The sequence below is a fragment of the Chiloscyllium punctatum genome, chromosome 11, assembly GCF_047496795.1.
Source record: "Chiloscyllium punctatum isolate Juve2018m chromosome 11, sChiPun1.3, whole genome shotgun sequence".
NCBI lineage: Eukaryota > Metazoa > Chordata > Chondrichthyes > Orectolobiformes > Hemiscylliidae > Chiloscyllium > Chiloscyllium punctatum.
In genome coordinates this window covers 63761044-63774963 of record NC_092749.1, presented here as the reverse complement: position 1 = coordinate 63774963, position 13920 = coordinate 63761044, and the positions used below count along the sequence as shown (strand labels likewise).

Sequence of the window (13920 nt, the reverse complement as noted above, 5' to 3'; positions counted from 1 at the left end):
GGGGGAGTCAAGAAATAGAGGGCATAGGTTTAAGGTGAGAGGGGAAAAATTTAAAAGGGACCTAAGTAACAACATTTTCATACAGAGAGTGATACATGTATGGAAGGGCCAGAGGATGTGGTGGTGGCTGGTACAACTACAAGATTTAAAAGGCATCTGGATGGGTATATTAATAGGAAGGGTTTAGAGGAATATAGGCCAAATGCTGGCAAATGTGACTAGATTTGTTTATAATATCTGGTCAGCATGGACGGGTTTGACTGAAGGATCTGTTTCCGTGCTATATATCCCAATGACTCTATGACGCGAAGTCTAAACTTTTTGGAGAGTTAGACTTTTTAAAAAATTTCTTCCATTTTAAATTTTCAAAGTTTAATAAATTGTCTTCATCAGTATAACTCAGTATTTTTTTTAACTATTTAAAATCTGAGAAACAACAAAGCTAGCTAATTAGTATCATAAGAAAAGCCATGAGCTTATGTTCCTCATTTAAAACATTCACAAATACACTACACTTTTTAAAAAGTCACTTTTTTGTAATAATCTTTTCTGTGAAATATGGTCAATTGTTCCAACATGACAGTACACTTCCTACCCAAACTGAAATGAGAAAAAGAAATAGAAACATCAAAACAGATAAAGGTGAACAGACTGTTGGAAATCAGGAGCTAACCAAAGAAGTACAGACAAACAGGGTTGCCAGGAAGAGAATGCGCAACAAGAGAATAAGCATGGGCAAGGTAGACATTAATTTGTCTTAACTTCTACATAGCACATTGAAGTTTCAAGAAGCTTTAAATAATTTGATGTTTGCTGCCAAATTAATTGGGGTTAAAAGAGGGTTCAGCTCAGCATTTGTTCTATATACAATTCTTGAAAACATTTCTTAACACTTGTTAATGTGCTCAAATGAGATCTTGTGGTGACAAATGCAGATTCTCTAGGGTGAAACAAAAGTAGAAGCAAAACTCAATTGTAAGGTAAGGTCAGAAAAAATGTTCAAGCACAAACTGGTAGTGCCATATTGAACAAGGTGCTGGGCTGATTGCGATAATTAATGGTTCGGAATACTCCAAGACTATTTTGTATAATATGTATGATTTTATACAAGTAACTGCTCTGTTGCCAGTTACAATGTGGATATGTAAAAGCTTTTGTACAAAAGAAACTATTGCCTGAAATTAACCTGTTATTAATCTCTGTCAGTATTATCATATACTAGCTTTCAGGCTTGTTTATAGAAGTGACACTAAGAACACCATGCTTTGTGGTGAAATGTGTATTGTAGACCAGGATAAGTCGAGATTCAATCAATGGTCTGTGTGATGCTGTTATCATGCACTTGCACAGTTAATTTGGAGATCTGAAAGTTATTATCAGTGATATTCTGCACAACCACAGCCTTTACTGACGGAATCTATATAGACATTACTTTAAATGTCATAAACCCAGGATAATAAACATTGCAAAGGCATCAAAACACTCAGGTAGATGAATTCTCAATAGATAGTAGTAATAAATGCTACTCAAAATTGGCCTGAAAAGTTAATTTTATAAGTGTGGAATCTCATCTTTAAAAAAATTAACGTTTCAGATTTGTTTGCATGCTTCAATGCGGATTCTTTAATTTCACCAGCTGAAGAACCTCCATACTGTTCACAAATATCACATATCATCTATAGAGGGCTCCATATTAGATTAGATGTCTGAAACCAGAAATCTTTGCTGAAAGACTATGAACAGCATCTGGACAATCATATCTGAAATAAATAATGAAGTCCATTCCTTTGATACTCAGCCCAGAATTCGGGTTTATAATCCTATTCAATATTACAACAGAATTTCTAAATGTTGTAACTTAGATGTAGAGGATGGCATTTTATCACAAACTTAAGTACCATCTTAAATGTTTTTATTACCCGTTGTAAATTTTCCTTTCCTTGTTCGTGTTGTCTGGAAAGCCGAGCTTCCTCCTGTTGTGCATTCTCCACAATTGCTTTCTCTAAGTCACTTTGTGTTGATCCAGCTTTGGCTCCTGCCTCAGTAGCATATCTCTTTGCTACCTCCCGTTCATACTCATCTTTTGATTGTCTGATGAACGCATGAAAATGCATATGTCAAAAAAAAATGCAGATTACTGAGGTAGCAGTTGTTGCCAAACATCAAATCAGGTTTTCAACAAGGCATTTATGTCTTGCAGATGGGAAGAACGAAATTGCAAAGGAGTTTCATCCTGTGCTTTATGGCTTCCGCCTGGATTGTACAAATAATACATCAAATTCAGTTTTTGACAGAAGACATCAAAATAGTAAGAGTTAAACATGAAAAAAGATTTACACTTTTGTCTTTAGGGCATGAGATTTTTCAAAATAATTCTTCTCTAAGATACCTAAATATTGAAATGGGCCAAATTTTATATGGGCCAAATCCCAACATTGAACAAATCCATCTAGCGGCTGAAAATATAGGTAGAGCCACGGTAATTTAAACTACCCAGTTGATTCTCTCCAGCCATTTCAACCAGTGCAGAAAAAGTGGAAGATTACAACCTGACAGATATCGAAAGTGACACCAGGTTCAGCCCTTAAATACCTGCCTCAATTTTAAATTTTACTGAGTTTTGTTGTTTACACTTGGCATTATTGCTGGTCACCATTTATGGACTGTTTCTAGTAACCCTTGAAAAGGTGGTGGTCAGCTGCCTTAGAATTATAGAAGAATCATAAAATCCCTACAGTGTGGAAACAGGTCATTTGGCACATCGAGTCCATACCGACTCTCTGAAAAGCATCCCATCCAAATCCACCCCTCTACACGATCCCTGTAACCCCACATTTCCCATGACTAATCCACTTAGCCTGCACATTACTGGACACTGTCGGTAATTTAGCATTGGCAATCCACATAACCTGCACATCTTTGGACTGTGGGAGGAAACTGGGGCCAGCTGGAGGAAACCCACACAGACACAGGGAGAATGTGCAAACTCCACACAGTTACCCAAGGGTGGAATCAAACCCAGGTCTCTGGTGCTGTGAGACAGCAGTGTTAACCATTGAATCACAGTGCTGCCTTGAACTGCTGCAGTCCATGTGTTTTAGGTTGACTCACAATGCACTTAGGGAGAAAATTCCAAGACTTTGATCCATCGACAGTGAAGGAACAGCAATATATCTTCAAGTGAGGATGGTGAATGGCTTGGAGGGGAACTTTGGCGATGTTCCCATGTATCTGCTGCCCTTGTCCTTCTAGATGGAGGTAGTCTTGAGTTTGGAAGATGCTGTCGAAAGACCTTTGGTGAATTTCACTGAGTTAAAGATCTTCAGTAAGGTGGGTGGATACATGAAGCCTGCATGAAACTTGAGTAGGAACTCTTTTGTGGAGTTAGGAATCTTTCAGTAAGTATGTTTAAAAGATGTTGCCAACTTCAAATCTCATAATTAGATGAAGGATTTTTGTTTGCATTAAATGATTGATAGCAATGAAGAGCATTCTATAAGAATATGACCTTCAGGATAAACTGAAGATTTTGACTCTTTCAACAGTTGGCGACATTGATTTTTTTAAAAATTCATTCATAGGATGAGAGTGTCATTGGCTAGGCCAGCATTTATTGCTCACCCCCTAGTTATGCATCAACCACACTTCTGTGGGTCTGCAGTCACATGTAGGCCAGACCAGGTGAGGATGGCAGATTTCCTTCTCTAAAGGACATTAATGAATCAACTTCCAATTCTGACAATTGGAAACAGTTTCATGGTCACCATTAGTCTCTTATTTCCAGATTATTCTCGGAATTCAAATTCCACCATTTGCCATGGTGAGATTTGAATCTGGGTCTCCAGAATCTTACTGGGTCTCTGAATTAATAGTCCGGTGATAATACCACTAGGCTATTGCCTTCTGACCTATTCCACCCCGCAACAGTATGGGGGCTTATCGCAAAGTTTTCGATAGGTCACCGAGGATGGTTCAGGTTTTACTGATGAGCAGTTGAAAGGTTATATGCAGTCAGTGAAGATGTCAGACAGAGACAGAAATAGACACCTTCTTAGGAGTTCTGGAGTTAGTGTACCAAAGAGAAGGCTGTTAAAATATACATGTTCTATGTAGGGGACTGGGGTGGTGGTGTCAAGAACAGTAAGAATGGCTCTGTGTTGTTATAACTCAGGAAAAGGTTCCATGTAATAATAGGTACTTAATTGTTGGAGTCAGAACACAAAGTAGACCTGGGGAACTGAGAAGTGAAAGGTTGCCTACTCTTTGTTAGTGGAAGACTGATTGATTTATGAGTACCAAAGAGCAGCAATTTTTTTTTAACCACGTAATATTTCTGATTGACAATTTTTTGATCTATGGAGAGTTTCTTTTCCTCAAGTGGAGCTTGAATGATTGATTGTTTATTTAGTAACTGCACATGCACTTGAAAGAATTCCCAGTGTTAATAAATGATTAATGATCTCTGTCTACTGGGGATAATAGAGTACTAAATTTTGTAAGCTATTGAGACTCTTTGGCTAAGTGGACAAACCAAAAGCTCTGCTTCATGTTGAGCTTTGAAAAATACTTTGCACCAGTAAACTCAAGGTTTAACTCAAAGGTGAGATCATATGCAGACAAATGCTTGAGGGCACTGAATGAAGGTGTTACATTTGTTACTTCCTATTCACTGGAACTGTTCCAGCATCTAAGGAATTTTTGAAGATTACAACCAATGCCTCTACAATGTCTTTTGAACCCAAATCTACTAAACGTACAATATCTCCAATTTCAAAATGATTATTAGCTCTCCTCACAACTGCATATTTAAAGTTAAAGAAATTTTTTTCTTCAAAACGTTTGTGGAACACCAAAGTACATGGGCTTATTCTGATTTTATTGAAAGATTATGGAAGAGTACAATGTTATATGAAGACAATATCTTTTTATTTTTCTGCATTTTCGATTGTGGGTTGAAATGGGAGAGGACATGTTATAAAAACCAAGGCTTGTTGAGGTGCACTTTTTGAAAGCAAGTAGGGTGAAACTCATTGCAAATTTACACAGCTGCTGGTTCAAACAGTAGTGGATGGTTTGCAGATGAGCTGGAGCCAAGGGCTGTGGACAAATGGAAATTCAACTGGCAAATAGCTGACTGGTCTGTGGATTAGTATCCAATTATCAATGACAAAGTCCCTTCTACCTACCAATAATGTGATCAGCTTCCAGGCCTGCGAACAAGCTAGTAAGAAGCCACCTGATCTCTAATCCCAGGAGCTGTCTCTCTCTGTAGTAATAAACACTTCAAGGTTGAAAAATAGTTTATTTTTCCTTCACCTGTTGCTGCAAGATATGGCTTTTAATTAATAAGTTAGAGACTTTTATAAATGTGAACCAGTCATCCAGTGTCTCCTGCAAACAAGTGAAAGCATCTGGAGATAGAAATCATCTGTGCATAGGAACCATTAAATTGCCTTCCCAGTGTTTCCCTCTGCTCATAACACCCACCATTTTTCCTGTCTGTGCCTGTCTGTATGTGTGTAAAGGGGTGCTTTTAAATGGGTAGTTGTAGTCATGTGGCAACTGTTTATAATTGTTTATCTGTGACCAGAGTTTGTTTATTTGCAATAAATAGAACATGGTGATTAGTAGTGTGAAATGCTCTATGGTGGAGGCCAGTTAAATTGAGGCACTCAAGGGCATTGGATGATTACAAAATAGAAATGGCTTGCAGGAACGTGGGGAAAAGGCAGAAGACGGATAATAGGGAATACAACTGATACAGACACAATAAGCTGAATGGTCTCTTTCTGCACTGTGATTCTGTGGCACAGAAACGTGGTTAGTTGGGGAATTTGGGGTGTTTTTAAAATAAATCTTTAACTTTTGTGATGATTCCCGAAATAGCAGGGCTCAATTTCCAGTATGGTAAATCAGTGAAGTATAACAGTTAGGAAATGACCATTTACTAACAGAAAATAAGGACACCTCATAGCATGACTTTTAATCATCTAAATTTTAGATCACAACATCCTTTAAAGTATTGATGAAATCCAAACACAACAAGTTTTATTTCCCCCAGGTTTAGAAAACAGTCAGCATAGAACAGTTTCTATCTAGAATGCACATAACGGAGTGAAATGTGCACAAAATGCTCCAATTGGGGCAATATAAAATACGACCAGACCAATACAACGATTCCAAAAACAATATCAATAATAAGCAGGCAATTCAGGCTCTCTTAAGGTTGCTGCCATAAATTTGGAAGTTCCCATTTATTTATAATTGTTCCTAGCAGCTTACTGCAAGTGTGAATCTTCACACTTAGATTCATACTTTCACAGTTTATTTATTTTCGTAAAATTGGCAGCTATTAAATTATTCTGTGCAACGAATGAAAATCTAAACTTTCTATTTATATGCATGCAAACAGCCAAAAGGAACTAGCCATTTGATAAAATAACTCATTTCAATCTTCCCTAACATTTGAGAAAATGTAATCATTAGCTTCAGCATATCGCAGATACAATGGCAACGTTTAAGAGGCATTTAGACAGACACATGAACAGGCAGAGAATACAGGAATATTGACCATGTGCAAGTAGATCAAATTAGTTTAGAAAAGCACCATGGTCAGTATAAACATGGTAGGTGAAGGGCCTTTTCCTGCGTTGTACTGTTCTATGTTCTATATCAATTTTTTATTTAAGACCATAGTGTAGGAGAAATAGTACACCATGTGGTTCAGCCATGTGTGTGTTTTTAAGATGAGAGGAGAAAAATTAAAGAGGGACCTGAGGGGGAACCTTTTCCACAAACAGGGTGGTTCATATGTGGAATGCAGGAATGGTAGATGCAGATACAGTTACAACATTTAAAAGACATTTGGACAGCTACATGAATGGGAAAAATTTAGATGGATATGGGCCAAACACAGGCAAGTTGCACAAGTTTAGTTTGGGAAACTTAGTCAGCATGAACAAGTTGGACCTAAGTATCTGTTTCCGTGCTGTATTCAACAAGGTCATTGTTAATCTGATCCTTAATTCCACTTTCTTTCCTTTTCCTTATAACCCTTGAATCCCTTACTGTTTAAAAATCTGTTTAGACCAGCCTTGAATATACTTAGTAACTCCTATGTAACACAATGCAAGTCTTTTAACAATTTAACCCTAAATATTGATACTAATTACTCAGATGGATAAATCTTAAATCATCCAATAAAATGCTTAACATTGCTAAAATCTGCTTACATTTCATGGCACACATAATTATTTTACTATTCTAGATATATTACCACCATTTTGGTCATCAAAATGATCAATTCTAATCTTGTGACACAATTGATAGCAACACCTCTGAAATTCCAACTCAGTAACTATGTTTTAACTCACAGGGAGAAGCAACAGCAGGCACCCCAGCAGCTTCTTCTCAGAACACTCCAAAGGTGCCCTACAAGCTTTTTCAGCTCAGACCAAGGAGGGTGAACCCGCCTCTGTGAAGGAGATTCTCAGCAGGCTGTGCCCTCAAAGCCTATGTCAAGGGACATCTGTCGAAGACTTCAAAGTCAACAAGGGTAGACAAGTCAGCAGGATTGCTCAGCACCAGTGTGGAAGTTGAGCAGTGAGAATATAAAATAAATCTTCCAAGGGCTCATTCAGGACATGGATTTTCAATTATTGGATATTTGTTTTTCTATTTACTTATGTGTCGTAAGCATTGCTCGTTAACTAGCTAGCCGGTATTTATTGCCTATCTCTCATTGTCCTTGGGAAAGTGGTGGTGACCTGTCTTCTTGAACTACTGCAGTTCCTCTAACTCACAATGCCCTTAGGGAGAGAATTCCAGGATTTTGACCGAGCAACAAGAACCCCAATATACTTTCAAGTCAGGATGATGAGTGGCTTGAAGGGGACCTTGCAGGTGGTGGGGTGTTCTGCACTTCTGTCACTATCTATTTACTTGCCTCTTCTAATGTCGGATGCTGAAGTGAGCACAACTGAACCAAGGAACTTTAGATCTTCAGTCAAACACTCTCGCAACTGAGCTAACTGTACAGACAAGTAATGACACACCCCTGTGGCCATCACTTCTTGAGGTAGGACTTGAACTCGGATCTTTGTACCCAGCGGTAGGAATGCCACTACTGCATCATAAGACCTTAAAAATGCATAAGACGTCAAAAATGTGCATGTTATCCTGGCATAGGAGCCATGCTAATATTCCCTGTAACATTTCAATATTTTTGTATTTGTGCTGATGAAGGTACAATTGGTCAAGAGAGGTTTAGATCTTCCATTAGTCTCCCACCAAACAGCTTTTCCCATCACCAAATTACCCATGATATTTTTCACCATCAGTAAATTACCTGTATTTCCCATTATTCAATTTATGTGCACATCCCATTAGGAAAAGGCAGTAACACCAAAAGAGAAGGAAAGGTAGGGATAGAGGGAGAAGGCTAAATCAAAATGGAGTTGGAAGGGGACAGAAGGCACCCTACACTTTGGTGCATTGATTTGCTGATTAAATGGGAATTGAAAGGACATGGTTAGCATTGATTAATCACTGGATTAGTACTACAGATCACCTTATTTTACAGCCATTAGCTCCATCCCTTTTTAATGAAAGTTTGACTTATTCCTCTCACTTTGATATCAGAAACGTTTTGATTTTCAGATCCATATGATAAACTTTACATTTACATTTGCTGCAAGCTTCCCCATGACTCACAATATCCCCAAATTCTTCACCAGCCTTATTGTAGGTTATCCCTGATTTCCCAATGACCCTCATGACCACCCCCATACCCTTGACTACAATCATGTGTGATGTTGAAGCTTGCAGACTTTGAAACTTTATGACTTGCCAGTGCAGACAGAAGGTTAGGCTGATTGATTCACTGTGAGCATAAGGCAAAGCGATGCCTTTGCTGTCCCTGTACTCTCCACATGTTGCAGCCAGAGTGGACATGATTTACCTTGATAACTCCTTTCAGGCAATCTAGTCTCCTTCCCCAACCTACCAGATTCCTTCCCTGTTATATTCAACTGCTCCCTAGAATTACACAATTCCTCAGCTATCAAATACAATCAGGCCAATCCCAAGAGTTGAGTCTGTGGACAGATTAACACGACAAAAGTCAGACCCCAAAACACCCCAGATTATATAAAACTGAGCCCCTGATTGTCTAGGTCCATTTCCCAGTGTTTTGCAGGACATTCCTGACTGGCCCTGGTCCTCTCCTGGACTGACTGTGCAGGATGACTGATCTGAATTGATTTTGCTCAATTCCTAGTGGTAATGATAGTCCTGTGCCCAGACTAAAATGTGTTAATCACTGGACTTGAACTGGACCAATCATCTGAATGACCATGGCCAAGTCCCCAGACCAGAAGTGGCTCATAGCCTGGGCTAACCACAGAAATACATTCTAACTACCTAAAGCCTTGGCTTCCTAAGTATGCCTCTCCTTTCTCGTTCACGCATCTCTATGCTCTTCATGCACACACAGTGTTTGCCACATAAAGTGCAGGCACATGCACCACCTCTGATGTTGATGTTGATGTAGCACTGTGCCCCATTTCAGTGACATGTGCATCTTCACAATGATGCTTCACTGCTTCCTAAATCCACATGCTAGTAGCTTGACCTCTATGCCAAAATATCCCTATATGGGCAAGTAAGCTGCTTACTTGCCTCAGGGTTTGGAAAATTGTGCTCTAAATATTGTTGTAATCAATAATCAGCTCAAAATACACAAGCCACTACAAATAAGATGCATGGTTTTCATCCAAAGAACTTAAGACATTGTTTATATCCAAACTCTCTAAGAATATATGTTCAACTCCAAATATTTACCACAGCAACTTGCTTTGAGCTACATATTGTCATTTAAACTGGACTAGGTTTGAGAGGTGAGAATTGAATTCATGCACAGAATGAAATAAATAAATGGTGAGCTGCAGCAACCTTACTTATGACTCTTGTGCTTTTACAGAATGGTTTGATCAATTTATTGGTCTGTGTGATAAAATGCACCAGTGAAGAAAAACGTATTATCCTTTAGCAATTAGTAATTATATATTAGAATCTGACAACTATTTATGTCAATGCTTTACCTCATCTAAATTAGTACATTTTAATAAGTGGTGAGTAGCATAGAATGATCTGGAATGTAATCTAACAACTACTCACCTCAGCACCTCTCTCAATATCCTAAGTTCTTGTTGTTCCAGTTCACTGATTTTGTCCTCTCCATCTGTCAAACATTCAGGGAGAACTCCTGCAAAGGAAAAAACAAAGACTTTTTACAATCAAGTTGTAAACATCTTACTATGAACTATTTTGCCACTAAAATGTCAAGTTTTCGATAAAATAAAAAAACAATTCAGGTGAGAAAATTAATTACAGCAGTGATTTGTCACATTAAAATATTTCAATCAAATGAAAACACAAACTGCTTGGGTATTATTTGACCACATTAGCAGATAAGATCTAATACATGATTACTATAAATTATAAATTGCCTTTTCATATTACATGCTGGTTTTCTATTTTAAGGAGTGACTCATTCGCTCCTTTACCCTCTTGGAGGATAAAATGGGTTCAGAAGCTAGAAATCAGAGATTGGTGATGCAAGACACAGAGTGCAAAATGATTTGGGAAGGCGGTCAAAAAGCCATGGTGGGAGGAAAAAAGATATACATGGGGGAAGGGGAATCAGATTGGAAAGGTCAGCAGGGAGAACTTAAAGGTAGAGAGGCTATGTAATCAGAGTCCAGGAGATCAAAATTTGCAGCTGGGGAAAAAAAGAGGGAGGTAAGGATCAGAAAGGCATGATGAAGGCCAGATCACTGAAAGATCAGATGGCAGGAGGGATCTCATCACCAAGGTGAGAAAGGTGTTACTGTTTGGTGTTATGTTTGGTGGGCTAGAGACAGTGGCAGAAGCAATCATGACTCTTGTGGTCCATAAGCAGCACTGGAAGTCTCTTATATGGCGGATTGATTAGTCCTCCCTTCTCTTTATATGCTATGTTTCCAAAAGCCAAGGAAACATGCTGCATACAGCAGAATTTTATCTAGTGCTTGGTAAAACCAATCTGTAACCTAGGAGCTTGGTTGCTGGTCTCTGCCATGTGTGGTCCATGAAAACTGGACGTAGGCGGACTATGTATGCATTTGAGATTTTTACTATTTTAACATCCCATGCAACTCAAACATTCTATGGGTTAAAATATCTTCCTCCATCTCTTCTGATTCCAGTAACTTACTCACATTATGTTAAACTGACAGGTCTATAATTACTAAGATTTTCTCTGTCTTCCTACATAAATAATGGAATGAAATTTGCAAGCCAGAGGCACATATCCCAAAGCTAAACAGCTTTAGAAAATTAAGACTAATGAAGCTGTGTATCCTGGAGATTTATCAATCAAGAAGTAACAAAAATTTATATAAAGCTTTTGTTAGTACATAGTTTGGAATATTGCATGCATCTTTGGGAAACATTTTAAAAAGGACATTAGAACTGAAGAAGACATATAAGGTAGACACATGGAATTGAGGCCTACGTTGGAAACTGTGGGCAGCACGGTAGTACAGTGGTTAGCACTGCTGCCTCACAGCGCCAGAGACCTAGGTTCAATTCCCACCTCAGGCAACTGTCTATGTGGAGTTTGCACGTTCTTCCCGTGTGTCTGCGTGGGTTTCCTCCGGGTGCTCCGGTTTCCTCCCACAGTCCAAAGGTGTGCAGGTTAGGTGAACTGGCCATGCTAAATTGCCCGTATTGTTAGGTGAAGGGGTGAATGTAGGGGAGCGAGTCTGGGTGGGTTGCTCTTCGGAGGGTCAATGTGGACTTGTTGGGCCGAAGGGCCTGTTTCCACACTAAGTAATCTAATCTAATCAATAGTTGCAAAGAGATTTAGATACCAGAACTACTCTCATGGAAGAAAGAAAGCAAAAAGGAAGATCTACGAAAGTTTAGGTTCCAGCAGGGTGTATCACTGGCTCAGGCAGTCAATGATAAAAGGTCATTGAAATAAGACTGCCATTAGGAAAGAACCTAAATGGCTTATCACAGGGGAGATAGTATATCTTGTAATTTTTGTAGTAGAGGAAGATGTACATCAACGGGTTGATAGGAAGAGAGATGTTAGTTTTGGATTACTCTGGGAATGGGCCAAATGAAGAGACCTAAAATTTAAAGCTTTGTTCAATATTTTTTCCTGAAAAGTTTATCAGTTTTAATTTAGAAATATTTAAAATAGCATGCTTTGTTTAGCTACAGCTACAATCTAATGTTCATGATAATGAACTGTGAACCTTAAAACTGAGATATTTGACAAATGCAGTTCACAGGGACTTTTGCAGAAACAGTTTGTTGTGCATTCAATTTACTTTTGATATTTATGTTCTTGTTTTGTTCATCTTTAATCATGATATTTATTGCATATGCAAAAATATAACTTTATACATCACTTAAAGTTCACAATATCTAACATCATCAGATTATCATCTTGAAACATTTAGTCCGTTTATCTCTTTAGAAGTGCTGCCTGGGTATTTTACCATTTCCTGTTTACATTTCAAGGTGTCTGTGGACATTCTTACATGGACTTCCAGAAGCATATGATAAAGTTCCATCAAGACACTGCCAGCAAAAATGAGAGCAAATGGAATTGGATACAAACTTGTGATCTGAGTTGCCAACTAATTGTGAGGTAGAAAGCCAAGAGTCAGTATAAAAGAAATGTAGTCTAATCAGTGCAACATGAAAAATTATGTTTGTTAAATTTCAGGGCTGGAGTATCGTTTCTCACCATATATATTAGCAGTTCAAATGAAGGAACAAAGCTTTATCCTCTCAAATTTGCAGTTGACACAAACATTAGGAAGAACATTAAATTGCATAAATGGGAAAAGAAAGTTACAAAGAGGGACTAATAAAATAACTTACTTATTATGTAGCATCTTTAAAGTAATCACATATCTCAAACTCTTCACAGGAATATCATTACATTAAATCTGACACCAAATCACAGAAGGGCACATTATCAAAATATTTTGTTAAGGAGCATCTTAAAGGAGGAAATAGGCAAAGAATCAGACAGGTTTAGTGCAGGATTCCCAGAGTTGAGGGCCATGGCATCTGGAAAGATAGCCACCAATGACGCAGCTATTAAAACCAAGAATGCGCAAGGTACCAGAACTGGAAGACTACCAAAACTTCAGGCAGTTGTATGGTTGGAGGAGCTTAAACAACAGGGAGGGACAAGTTCATGGAGGGACTTGATGAGAATTTTAAAATGAATATATTGCTTAAGTGGGAGCTAATGAAGGTAAATGAATACAGAAAGTTTTGATCTAAATTAAAATATGGATAGAAGAGGTTCAGATGAGGTTTAAGTTCATTGATATTAAAATAGCATGGAGAGAAGGGAGTGACCTAAAAACAATGCCAAGAGAGGGGACGAATCTCAAAACAGCAAAGAAAGAGAGGACAGACCTCAAAATAACAGAGGAGAGGGGGGAACGGACCTCAAAACAGTGCAGACGGAGCAAGGTGAGACCTCAAACAGCACAGAAAGAGGGGCAAAGTCATAAAACAGTGAGGAGAGAGGGGAATGACCTCATAAAACAGCATGGAGAGAAGCTAGGATAGACAAAACAGTGCAGAGGAGGTAAGGATTCATAAAACAACAGACAGAAAGGTAAGGATTCAAAACAGCAGAGAAAGGTAAGGATTCACAAAACAGCAGAGAGAGAGGTTTAAGCATTTATAAAACAGCAATAGGAGCGGTAAGAATTTATAAAACAGCACAGAGAGAGAGATTGGGATTTATAAAACTGCAGAGAGAAAGAAGTGAGGATTTATAAGACAGCAGGGAGAGAGACAGAGAGAAAGAGGTAAGGATTTATGAAACAGTAGAGAGGGATT

General features: G+C 38.3%; 1 protein-coding gene and 1 non-coding gene across 6 annotated transcripts in view; both read right to left on the bottom strand.

Annotated features, from left to right (window-relative positions):
- Positions 1-13920, bottom strand: part of cfap36 (cilia and flagella associated protein 36) — a 115578-nt gene that overhangs the window by 57830 nt on the left and 43828 nt on the right. For all 5 annotated transcript variants that reach the window (XR_011961870.1, XR_011961869.1, XM_072580959.1 and 2 more), the window contains 2 exons: positions 10177-10264; positions 1920-2091 (listed from right to left, as the gene is read on the bottom strand). Coding sequence is in view for 3 of the 5 variants with exons in the window: in XM_072580959.1 (XP_072437060.1) it covers positions 1920-2091; positions 10177-10264 (260 nt within the window). In the remaining 2 variants the exon portion in view is untranslated. The remainder of the gene's footprint in view (positions 1-1919; positions 2092-10176; positions 10265-13920) is intronic.
- Positions 8143-8250, bottom strand: LOC140483435 (U6 spliceosomal RNA). The gene has a single exon (XR_011961961.1). It is a non-coding gene; the product is annotated as a U6 spliceosomal RNA (small nuclear RNA).